Source organism: Lynx canadensis, chromosome A2 (genome assembly GCF_007474595.2).
Source record: "Lynx canadensis isolate LIC74 chromosome A2, mLynCan4.pri.v2, whole genome shotgun sequence".
Taxonomy (NCBI): Eukaryota; Metazoa; Chordata; class Mammalia; order Carnivora; family Felidae; genus Lynx; species Lynx canadensis.
The window spans coordinates 48,958,186-48,971,574 of NC_044304.2; the positions used below are offsets into that span (position 1 = coordinate 48,958,186).

At 39.3% G+C, this 13,389-nt stretch overlaps 1 protein-coding gene across 1 annotated transcript in view; it reads left to right on the plus strand.

Moving 5' to 3' along the window:
* GRM7 (glutamate metabotropic receptor 7) overlaps nt 1-13,389 on the plus strand; it is an 822,804-nt gene that overhangs the window by 541,290 nt on the left and 268,125 nt on the right. Inside the window, 1 exon segment of the mRNA XM_030307293.1 lies at nt 7,015-7,155. Within this exon segment, the coding sequence (XP_030163153.1) occupies nt 7,015-7,155 (141 nt within the window).

Consider the following 13,389-nt stretch of genomic DNA (forward strand, 5'->3'; position numbering starts at 1 on the left):
CCCACTAGGAGTTATGTCACAGCAATAGAAAAAGGAGTGAAATAAATAAAGTCCTGTTTTCAAAATCTGTTTTTTTTTAGATTTACTCTTTTGTTAGCGGACAATATGAGTTCCTCTACTTCTTATTCTATTCCTTTTTTCTCTTGCCTCCCCTGGTACCTTCCCATTCAATCCTCCTCCCCCCTCTCCTCTCCTTTCTCTCCTCCTTTCCCTTCCTTCCTTCTGTCATTCTCTCTCTCTGTTTCTCTCATTATCTGTCTTTTTTCTTCTTTTTATTCATTGTTTCACTTATTTATTCTGTTAGTATTGCATCTCCATGATGTGCAAGGACCTGTGTGTTTCTAAGTCATTAGCACATCCTTCCTGAGTTGAACATAGACCAGAAAGAGCTAAGAGCCTCTCCTTAGGCTGGTGAGAAGGAAGCCCTGGGTGCTCCCTGCCATGTAGGCTGACAGTGATGTTCTAACCCACAATGCATGACTTGTGTGGTTAAAGCAGCAATCAGGACTACTTACTGGTCACTCTCTTATGCTGTGTGAAGCCCCATTAGTATCTGTCAGTATCCCTTCACCTTGGTCAAGCAGGCAGCTGTGTCCTCTAACCCCTCTTAACACTCTGATAGCATTCCTCTCACACCACACACTTGTGAGGTCTTCTTCCTCCTCAGCTGGAAAGGTCCCATCCCAAACATACCACCCTGGATGAATTATGCATCTATTGACTTGCACGCTCTTGTCTCAGCCACAAATTTCAGAGGACAGCACCCCAGTTAAAGAGGAAAGAACCATGCATGTGTAGTTGTAATGCCAGCTAAAACCTGGCTTGTTATTTCCATGTTGTTTTAAGTTTACTTCCAAGGTTATACAAAGGTTGTACAACATGTATGCAGTGAGACATTTGTCTTAGAATCAGCTGTAGATTAATTTCAGAATTTAAAATAATCTGTTCAACAAAAAGAACAATTTAATACTAAGAATTTCATCAGCTTCACATACAAGAATGACCTTTCTCCTTTAACAGAATTCTTATTCTGTTTTCTGTGGGCTGAAACCTCAGTGTTGATGCCTTGGGTTAAATTGTTAAATTCCGATAATTTAACCAATAATAAAGGCATGTGTGTTCAGATCACTTTTCTTCTGAGTTCTTATCAGAAAGGAATAAAGTCTCAGTTCACTGGGATACACACACATACCCTTGTATACATATATAATTAGGTTAGATTACAATTATTCTGCCTTCTACTTCTGTCTCTGATTCTGTTGCACCTTGGTGATTGTACATCTTGTATTAGGTAGTCCATTCCTTTCAAAACAAACAGTTGAAATCACTAGGCTACAGAAACTGTAATCACAGGCCAAGAGTGTTGGGTTACTGCTTGCAACCAGAGAGAAAGCTTTGGACCATCACATATCAGAAGCTCTTTCTCTATTAATAAAGCAGAGGTATGATGTGTGCTGAACCCAAAAGGCAGCCAATAACATTCCAAGGCATTGCGGACACATGGCTACAGCAAGGTCTCTTTTAGAATCTTGAATCTTTCACAGACAATTTCATTCCATGTCAATGAAAATGAGTAGAGGGAACCAGTAAGACTTAATTTATCTCTTGCCATGGCCCTGCTAAAGAGAAATAAACAAATTGCTAAGTCCTGAAAGAAATCTGACTCAGCTAAGCTGAGATAAATCAGCAAGCATTCACTAAATTGAATAACATCTATTGACTTCTGCTTCTGCTTCTCTCAGTTGTCTGAAGGGAGCTCTGTTTTCAGAAATTGTTTTTTGCCCTAGCACGGTCAGCCCATGTCACCAGTTTTACCATTTTGATTAGCTCACCCATTCCAGAACCTGACTGTAGAACTGTTTTGCTCTTCAACCTGTTGAATTGTCTGTCCAGTTGGCTAGTGGAAATGATATTTGATGTAGTTTGGTGATAGGGCATTTATTAGAGAGGGAAAAGAGGTGGCATAATACTGGACTACAGAAATGCTCTATAGCCATGGTTCTCAGTCTTTAGAATGTGAGAATCTCTGGGGTGCCTGGGTGACTCAGTTGGTTGATCAATGGACTCTTGATTTCAGCTCAGGTCATGATCTCATGGTTTATAGGATTGAGCCCTGCATCAGACTTTGTGCTGACAACGCAGAGCCTGCTTGGGATTCTCTCTCTCTGCCCTTCCCCCACTCATGTGCACATGGACACATGCTCTGTCTCTCTCTTTCTCAAAATAAACATTACAAAAAGAATATGAGAATGTCCTGGCAAACTTGAAGGGAAAATCACAGGGCTGACCTACCTCCATGAGCCTGATCTCTGTTTCTTCATCAGCTCTCCAGATTGTGATGCCCACCAAAATCTGAGTCACTACTTTATGTATGGAAGTCAAAAACTGGGGTCTAGAAGCAGGCTAATTTGGGTCCAGATTTCTCTCTCAGCCTTAGTTTTTACCTCAAAAGTGGAGATATGGTTGGTACCTACTTCTTAGGATTTATGTGACACTGATAGAGGAAATGGATATGAATGCTTATTATTTTTATAACTATTAGTGCAATTCTCTATGACTAAATAGAAATCTGACAAAGATTTTGATGTCTACTCACAAGAATAACTTACTCATATTTATTCATTCATTACATAAATGTTTATGCCATTGGTTTATTAGAATTCTTGTGGCAATTCTAGACAGCATATACATAGAAGATGGTTCATTTATATTTGTTGATTTTAAGGCCTCATCATCCTGGGAGATTTTATAATGCGAAATGCTTCAGTATTCTTATGACAAAGCACATGTTGTTCCATCTGAATAAATGTCTAATCTCTGTCCTCCCCCCACTTCCAGTTAAAACATATTTTTCCCTTTTCTCATATGCATTTACTTCCCCAGCAAGCCCTCTTTGACACTCTAAGATATTTCTCTCTGTCTGCATGTGTGTTGCAATTTTATATTTATTTAAATGATATTTTTCAAATTCCATCTTCCCCATCAGGCTAACTAACATTCTGATTTATCAATCTGATAAAACCCATGTATGTTTTAACCCAACATTTGTGAGTGTAGAGAATTGTGCCTGTCACAGGGTTAAGTGCTCAAGAGATTATAATGGATGGGTGTGGTTATTTTACAACCAACAGTTACCATTTTACTCCACACAATGCTGAGAACTTGACAAATAATAGCTCATATAATGCTTGTAACAGCACGAAATTAGGTATTAATTTTAATCCTGTAATTAATTTTAATATGTAAAAAAACAGATTAGGAAACAGAGACACAGAATAGCTGAGTCATCTGTTCAAGGTCATACAAGTGGAAAATGGGAGTTGTTGGTGTCAGACTCAACAGTGTGTCTCTGATGTCTACATTCATCTGTACATTATGTGGCTTCCTGGAAGGAAGTATGGCTCTCACATGGCGTGGCTGTTGAGGTCTTCAGGAAACCATTCAAAAGTGAATACATGCTGAGTTACTACTTGGGGGCTCTGAGTGTCCCCATCAGGAGCCATGGACCTTCAGAAGAGGTAATGAAGACACAGGGCTATTTCAGGTTACCTTTTGAGCAGCACTAAGACACAGCAGCCAGATTGAAATTCCAGGCTGGAGAGCCCAGCATGGTAACAGGACATACAGGTGAGGAACAAAGCTTTGGAGGCTGCAGAGGGGCCCAGAGCAGCAATGCTCAGGAATATAAAGACACAGCAAGCACACCAGGAAAATTCACCAGCAACTGAGACAGCATGTTCTATCCTCCTGGGCCATCTGCAGGCTATAGGGTGGCAAGGCAAAGCTCCTGCCATACTGAGCCAGGTACTGAGCAAAAGTTTCAACTATAGAAGCAAAGCAAAGACCCTCTCATCTAAACCAAGGCATAAATTTGAGGCTGAGAGGGTGACAATACTGAGATACTATAAATCGAGCTGGAACTGCTCAAGTCCCACCCACTGAAGTTTAGGATTTGCTCAATCATCCTGCTTCTCAAAGTATGGGCAGGAAGCATGAGTATCAGCTGGGGCTTGTTAAAAATGCAGCATCTTTTGCCCCACCCCAGACCTCCTCAATCAGAACCTGCATCTTAGGAGATACTCAGGCAATTCATATATACGTGCATCTGAGAAGCAAGAGCAGTTCTCAACTTACAGGTGAGGTAGGCATCAGGCCCACAGGGAGGAGGAGCAGGGGGATGGGGGAGGAGGAAATTAAGTACCAGCCATATATATATATATGAGAAGGAAGGAGGGGGGTTTTGGTTCAGAAATGTTGTCCCTTTTCCGTTTTCTGCTGTGTTGTGTACAGACAGCCCTCACAGTGCTTGCTTGCGTTCCCAAAGTCTGTTTATTCTCACTCAGAACAGAGGGAGGTTTTGACAGCTGCTTTCCTTTCTTTCTCCTTTTAAATGTTCCACAATCACCTACCTGCACGTTAGCCACACATAGTCCTTCCTTCTTCGACGGGCTTTTTCATTTCCAGCAGACACAGGATTCAGAGAGAGGCGTTTTGAACCGGTAGACATTTTCAACAATGGGGTTTTCTCTAAAGATGTTTTCTTCTGAGCTGGGGCAGGTATGTATCTTTGCTAGAGTTTGAGCCATTTTGGTAGTTTCTATTCTGAGGCTGGTTGGAATTCAGAGCTGTGTCATGTGGCCGAATGATTTACTTCTGAAGCTTCTACGTGTTCTGTTGAAGGCACTTCTTCCTGAGGTGTGTGTTGTTTTGGTGTTGCACAGAGAGAGGCTCAAGGTGCTGTGATAAAGAAAGAGTGTTTTAGTTGTTTGACTACATTAAAAAAACGACCTCAGATATTACTGGTTTAACAAACAACCACAGTTGTGCAAGGAGAGCTGGTCTCAGCTAAGTGGTTCTTCTATTGCAGTCAGCTGGAAGGCTGGAAGGGCCAAAGGAGTTCTGCTGAGCAGGGTGGAGACTGGTTGGGCTTCTTCCACATGATCTGCCATCCTCGTGTTAAATGTATTCGAGCACAGCAGCAGGCTTCCAAAAAGAGAATTCCACAAAAACAAGCTTCAGTGAGCACAGGGTTTCCCAGCGTCTTCTTGTGCTGCACCTGTCAGTGTCCCCCGGACAGGGACACAGTGCCTAAGAGGCAGACTGTACATGGGTATGAAACCCCAGAAGCATGTTTCAATCCGGGGCCATTTCCACAGTCTACCACTGTTGATTAACTTGTTTGGTTTGTTTGTTTGTTTGTTTGTTTCAGGCCGGGTGGGGTTGGGAGGAGGACAAGGGGCAAAAATGGTGAAAAAAGTGAAAGCTAGTCACCAGTCACCATATATGAGTGTGTATATGTACATACATGACTGCATGCACACATTTAGTGTTCTGGGAAACAGGCGGGACTCCTCTATTTTCCTCCCAAAGATTCTCCTTTGTTTAGAAATATTAAGTTACTCTATGTAATTAGGTTACTCTATGTAAGTTGTCTGGAGGCAGGGTTGTGGGAGAGAAGCTAAGCAGAAGGAGGGTTTTCAGACAAATAGTTTAATCAGTATTGGTGTTAGAATGTGATCACATACTGTAGCCAGATTAGTTTCAAATCAGTTAAGGGAGTGGCTATAAAAGGACAGTTAGCCAGCATATACTGACAACAGCCTGGAAAGTGACCTAAGGAATGTCAAATATTCTTTATTTTCCTCAAAATATTATGTAATCTCCTGTGCTTTGTTTTTCTCTTTACTCTTTGTTATTTACTTGTTTCAATTTTTCCATTTATAGTAGGTTTAATATATGTCAGGCCATGAATTTGGTGCCGGCCACGTAGTGATAGAGTTAACCTGATATGCTTCTCTCAGGGAGTTTAGAGTCTGGGGTCTGGGGCTTCCCCCCCCCCCCGCCCTTATGGCCTTAGAGGGAACACAGAGTGATTTAAATAATGTGAAAACAAGTCTATTTCCTGTGGTTGTTAACCTTGAACTGTAAGTTTCCAATGTCTTCCCACAACTACAAACAAGATGCTGGGAGGGAAGGAGGTAGTGTTGTCTTTACTTCTACAGGAAGATTAGGATGAGGAAGGCGTGGATTTGCTTATGTTCCCCTGAGTTGAAGACATTAGTGGAGCTGGTCCTCAGGCCTACCCTTGTGTTATTGAATCTTATCTGATCACTATAAGACCTTGTGGCTCCGTTGGAACATTTAAGGCTGCACTACTAAAGAGATAGAAATTCTCTGCAGACATGGCCTCTTGAGTTTCTGTTCCTCACACACATCAGTTCACTCAGTGAATAGCACTGAGCTTTGTGTTAGACTGCCACTTACTTAGGGCCTTTGCAGAAACTTTGATTTTTATTAAAACATCAATTATATAATGGGACATTGCTAAATGAAAAGAGGGCTTAAAATGATACTCACCGGTCAGTAGATCACATAATCAGAGATGCAGGATGGCCTAATGGTTGACCTTGGGCATGCTTTTATTTCATCTGAACCTCTATTTTCTCATCAGCAAAGTGGGAAGGATAGTTGCTTATAGGTTGTTGAGATAAATAAAAGAATCCAAGAATAAAAGAAGCACAGAATCCTATCCACAGTAAGCCCCGAAATGATCAATTATTATCTTGATGATTATGAAGATGCTTTGTCCATAGTCTAGCATCACTAGAGATAGAAGGTTTGTTGTGTCATTGCTAAGGTCTGTGATGCAGATTTCACTGTAGCAATGTCATTTGTAGGCCACATGTCTGCCTGACAGATTGAACTAGGGATTTAGCCATAGGTTAGCACTGGAATTCCGTTTCTTTCTTTCTTTCTTTCTTTTCTTTCTTTTCTTTCTTTTCTTTTCTTTCTTTTCTTTCCTTTCTTTCCTTTCTTTCTTTCTTTCTTTCTTTCTTTCTTTCTTTCTTTCTTTCTTTCTTTCTTTCTTTCTTTTTTTCTTTCTTTCCTTTTTTAATCTTCATCCAAAAGCATCCAGTCTACTAAAACAAAGAAAAACCATCACTTGTTTTTTTTATTTCCCAATGTTCCAGCAGTGGCCCACAAGCAATGACCTTCTCATTTAACTTTCTTCAGGGTTTGATGCCTATTTTACGTCACGCACACTTGAAAACAACAGAAGAAACGTATGGTTTGCTGAATACTGGGAGGAAAACTTCAACTGCAAGTTGACAATTAGTGGGTCAAAGAAAGAAGACACAGATCGCAAATGCACAGGTAATTTCATTCTCATTGTCCTTCTCCAGTTACTCTACGTGGCCAGCATTGAAATGTCTGCATAGCTGACAGAAGGAAGCTTGGCTGGAGACAAATTGAAAAAGTAAATTGAATTTTACTAGATTGTTCAGAAAATGGAACAGGAGCATAAGTCTTACAGGACAAGAGAAGTAGAGACAAAATTGTATTCTTTTCTGCCTGTCCATCTAGCAGGAATTGACATGTTCATTGATTCTTGGAATTCAAAAGGGTCATGTTGCTTTGAATGCTCTCAGTGATAAATATTAGTTCATGTTTTAGCCAGGAGTATGAAGTCATCTTCACAAAGACAAAATCTGGTGAATATCTTATCAGCACCGGATTTAATGGTTATCATGGACTGTACTGTGTTTTTGATTAAAGAAACAAAATACTTGGTTTTAGAGTAATGAGAATTGCACTGGATTTCCATAACATCCAAGTTAATGAGTCATCTGCTATTGAAAATACACTTAAAAATATTTAGGGGTGCATCTGGCTGGCTCATTCCGTACAGCATGTGACTCTTGCTATTGGGGTCATGAGTTCAAGCCCCACATTGGGCATAGAGTTTACTTAAAAAACAACAACAACAAAACTTCCGGCAACCTCATAGGGAACCTTGCATAATTATTCCAAATTTAAAAACGTGTATGGGATGCCTGGGTGGCTCAGTCAGTTAAACTTCTGCCTGGAGCTCAGGTCATGATCTGACAGTTTGTGAGTTCAAACTCCGCATTAGGCTCTCGGCAGTTAGCACAGAGCCCACTTCAGATCCTTTGTCTTCCTCTCTCTCTCTGCCCCTCCCCCACTCATGCTTGCTCTCTCTCTGTCTCTCTCTCTCAAAATAAACATTAAAAAAGTGTGTATGCCATGCATATATATGTATATACATGAAATAGTCATAAAACAAAATTATTCACTGATGCATTCACAAATATTTATTGAGCAACTCCTTCCTGTTGAGCACAATACTAGGCACCATGATGTGATGGTAAGCAAGCCAGGTAAAGACCCAGCTTTCATGTTGTTCAGGGGATAGTGGGGGAAGATTGACATTATTCCAGTCATCTCTCAGTGAATACATAATTACAAGTTGCAGTAAGTGTCCTGAGGGCCATATGGGCATAGAACCAAGAAATTTCCCTTGTATTGAGGGCAGAAGCTATCTCAAAAGACCTCCTTGAAGAGTGAGTAGGTATTCGCTAGTTAGGAAAGGGTAAGGACAGATAGGAGAATTTCTTATAGAAGAATAACATGGCAAAGAGCTTATAGCAGTAGCAATTATGGTACCTCAGAGTATAGGAAAAACAAATACCTGACAAAAGTACAGTTAATAGGACAAATGTGTGAGCTGAGGCTGCTAGTGTAGACATGTGGAAAAGGAATAAGCCACGTGGGGACATATGTGGAATTTGGTATTTCCCCTAAGAGTACTGGAAACTGGGGGTGGGGTGGAGGAAGGGGAGGAGATAGGAATTGGGGGGGTGCAAGGGGTTACAGAAGCATGTGATGTATTCTACTATCTTATCACCTGGCTATATATCACATGTCAATACCCAATTTCATACTTCAGTACCCTTTATCATTTGTAGTGATGATCTTGAAATACCACAAAACCCTAAAATGTTTTTCTGTATAATCTAGAAAAGTACACTCAGGTTGGATACACTAATGTTTAGTTTGTGGGTCTTTGAATATTGGTCATCCAGATACTGTAGACTGACACATTCAACAAACACCTATTAATGAGGAATAATGCATGTGAACCATGGTCCTAAAAACATCATAAATGGTGTGAGGATGCTTAAGTTTAGGTCTTTTCTTCAAAGTGTTTTTGTGAAGGAAAGATAAAAAACAGTGATATGAGTAAAAATAATACAAAATCAACATATTGCATGATTAGATAAATAACTCAGTAAATTACAATACCAGCTTAACCATTCTCTAGACCATTATGTGTAGCAACAGTGTTTTCAGAAGTATGATCTTTATAATATTGTAGGGAAAAAAGAAAAAAAATTATTTCAATGTTGACTAGACCTGGGTGAAACAAAGCTCTCAAGAGGAAACTTAAAAAAATTCTTTAGACATCTGCATAATTTGTCTATATGACAAGCAACATCCAAGTGTACTAGAAGAATCTAGATGATTGATGACAGTTTTTTGGTTTCTTGTAACATTTTGCGTTCTGTAGAGTCTGGAAGGTAGATTATCTTACACCCATTAGGGCTGTTCTAAGGCCAAGCCCCATGCTCTTAGTGTTTTAACAGTGCTGTTTTATTTGTAGTCACATTTTCATGCTAATTGTCAAGAATTGCAGTTAATAAAAATAAGCCCATTATCCTTTTTCAAAAATGAATATGGAAGAGTTTTTCATATCCCACTCCTTCCATGTGACAAATCTCTGATCACATTTACTAAATTACCTGTGACCCCAATTTATTTAAATAATGTCCTTGCTCTCTTTCCTTCCTTACCACTTTCACAGTTGTTAGATTTGCTGTATTGAATGGAGACAAATACTATTACCATCATTGTGTCTCTTATTCCCATTATTGGATTTGAATACATGGGTGGTCGTGTGTTTCTTTCTTGTACTGCCTTTCCTAAATCCAACTAAACCCATATTTTGCTTTGGAAGTATTCACAAAATACTGTTTACAAAATTGTGGCCTTTAGCAACAGTTGACCCTTAAACAATTTGTGTTGGAACTTCCGGGGTCCATTTAAACAGATTGTTTTCAACAAAGACAGTACTATAAATGTTTTTTTCTCTTATGATTTTCTTAATAACATTTTCTTTTCTCTAGCTTACTTTATTAGAATATAGTATATAATATCTATGACCTACAAAATATGTGTTAATTGACTATGTTATTGGTAAGGCTTTTCAACAGTAGGCTATTAGTAAAGTTTTGGGGGAGTCCAAAGTTAAAGGAGGATTTTTGACCACGCAGGGGATTGGAACCCTAACTATGCACATTGTTCAAGACTCAACTGTATGCTTCAACTAGGAAATGGAATAATGTGAGGAGAAGTGTGCTGAGATTAGCTAGACTTACAGGGAAGGAAGAGATGGAGAGAAGTGACAGATGGAATTGTATTGATAAGAGTTCTTGAAACCAAGATGTGAAATTAAGTTTTAATAATGGAAAAGAATGGGTAAGAGAGGGAAGTGTGGATGGGCTTAAGGATGTGGGTGATGAAAGGGAAAGCTGCTTTGGTAACGAGGTTTTGAAACACTAGAAGAATGGGTACATTGGAAAGAAATATCCAGATGAAGAAGCAGGCTGAGTAGTCTGGCATTGCAGACAGTGAGTCTGGCTCCAGGCAGTGTAGATAGTGCATGTTCTGAGAACTGCAGAAAACAGCCCACCTCACAGATTTTTATCTATGACTGGGCTCTGCTAAAGAATACGAAAGTCTTGGGGCCCCTGGGTGGCTCCGTCACTTGAGCCTCTGAGTCATGATCTTGGAGTTTGTGGGTTCAAGCCCCACATTGGGCTCTGCGCTGACAGCTCAGAGCCTGGTCCCTGCTTCCGATTCTGTGTCTCCCTTTCTCTCTGCCCCTCCCCACTCATACTCTGTCTCTGTCAAAAATGAATAAACGTTAAAAAAAATTTTTTTTAAAACAAAGAGGAATAAGAAAGTCTTAAAATACCCCTAGGATTTAGGCACACATTAAAATGCCAACTTGTTTTTCTATATTTTTTTTACATAGTCTCTTTAGCCATAATGATGAGCCATAATAATTCCATATTAGCCTTAAGTAGACAATGAATGAATCAATCATCTGACCAGACAAACTTTGAGGATGAGATATGGGTCCCATACTATTTGGAGAGAGCAAATACCTGTGGTAACAGAATTGCAGTGGGATCTGAAAGGCCAAGGTGGTAAAATGTCATGAAAGGAAGAATAATCGATGAAAAAATGATATATTATTAAACTATGTACACTTCATAATTTAACTGGGAGCTAGATGTGCATGAATTCTTGTAGAAATTTACCTGAACAACCAGGCGATTCTTACTCTTATAAATTATCCATATGCATTTAAAGTCTCCTTTAGACAAGGAAAGCTATCGTGTTGTTCAGTATTTTAAGAACATTCAACTTTGCCTGATAAACCAATTCCTAGTTCTCTCAACCTTAAAAGCTAGTCATACTTCATCCCACCTTCACTGGTGATTGCTTAATTTTCACTGATACAGATTAATACTTGCCAGCAACCCATCCTGCTCATGGCTGATCTTACCTGCCATCCCCCAAGGGCACATGAGTTAAGTTTACTGGTGGTTTAAGCTTTCATAGAAAACAAACTCTAACAAATATGACGGCATTTCATAGTAGCCGCACATTTTGTCATGGAGCTAGTGCTACCTATACACAAAATAAAATAAGTATCCTTCTAGATAATTTTAGTAAAAAGTGAGTTCTTCTGGATACTTTAAAGAATAAAATAAGTCCTTCTGGGTACTTCCAGAAGTATACTTCTAGCCTATTTGTTGTCTGGGGACAGAAAGATTGGATGTCATTTTCTTTCTTGAGCTTCCCCATTCCCACCCCACTGGCTACATGTGTTTACCCTTAATACCAGCTAGTATATTGTTGACACAAAGACCAGTTTAAATTATGATATTTTGGGGAATGACATGTTTTTATGGGGATAACAAGGTTAAGGAAAGAAGGAAAAGTATACAGGTGGTGATAATTCTGAAAAAGACATTGAGGCCATCTTGGAGTCCAGAAAATCACTCTTTTGAAGAAACCAGAGTTTTGGGCATGAAGGAGGCCTGGGTTTGTGTTCCAGAGCTATTTCCCAATGCTCCTGTGAGAGGTTGGACATTATTTAATTTTCCAAAGCCTTTTCCCATCTTTGAAATGGGAATAATAAAACTTTAATTCCAACTTTAATGGTATCAATTACCTACTGTTTGGGGCTGAATGCAGTTGCCTGTGAGGGTTTCATAAAGATCCTATTGTCATATGTTAGTGCTATAGAAAATCAAGGTGAATATCAAATTCTTCCAGGAAAATAAAACCAGGGAATTGAATAAGCAAAGTAGATACAGGAGCTTTTCATTGGGATACACCGTGCATAGCAATATAATAGGGTATCAAAAGTTGATAGGCAGCATGCAACTTCCTTTTCTGAATGGAATGTGAAACTCAGGGTTTAAAGAATTTCAGTGCCATAATGTAGAGTATGTGTCTAAGCATCGCTGGGCCTTGGACTGACTGACCCCCCCCCCCCCCCCCATAGACCAACTTTTGTACCATTTTCTCTCTGACATGCTAGATCTTTATGTGGTTTGTAGCATCTCTAAGGTCTTTGCTCTGAAACCCATTTTTTAAGCTCAGAAGGATGTTTTGAGAATCTGAATGTGCTTGCCTATTGCAGCCCATAAAAATTACCACTCTGTCATATCTTAGGACTTACACAGAACATTTGTCTGACTAATATTACTGTTCTGCCAACTGCCACTTTGTGGACACTGATTCATCAGAGTTACCTCTTAACTGAACAGAAGGAACTCAGTATTTAGAAATCTATCATCCCATGAAGGGACAATTTGACTTTCAAAGATTTGTTTTCCTTTTGAGATGACAGAGGATGAATAAATTGATGATTTTTTTAAATAAAAAGCCATTGTTTTCCATTGCTAGTGCTTAGTGCTTAGAAATCACAATTCAATTTTGATTGGAGTGCTTAATCAGTCAATGTTTACTGTGGAAAGAGATCAGAGGCTTAAGAGCATACTCTGGTAAATGTTCACATTTTGGGAGAATCCTTAAATCATCTTTATCTGGACACCTCCCTTGTCAAAACTAAATAGTTTAAGTAAAGGTCACTTTCTTGGTGGGGCCAAAAAAGTCTTTTAAGAAATGCTGTTAATGAATAAACCATATTTTTGTCAAGGCTTCCTTCATTTCGCATGGGACCCAGGCCCATCAGAGCCTATATAATTTAACAAGTCTGTCAAGACAAAGGAATAACACTTAAGTAAGTCAAGTGCTTTGAGAATCTATGTGCAGAAAGAATTTATGACTAATTAATTTTCCTGCCGTTTTATCTTATTCTGAATTGACCTTTAATTGTTATATAGATGTTATATTGCAGCACCTAATTTACTCAGCATGATTGTGGAATCCACGTCAAAATGTTAAAGATAATGTCTAACCATTTGGTACTCGGACTTTTTGAAGTCC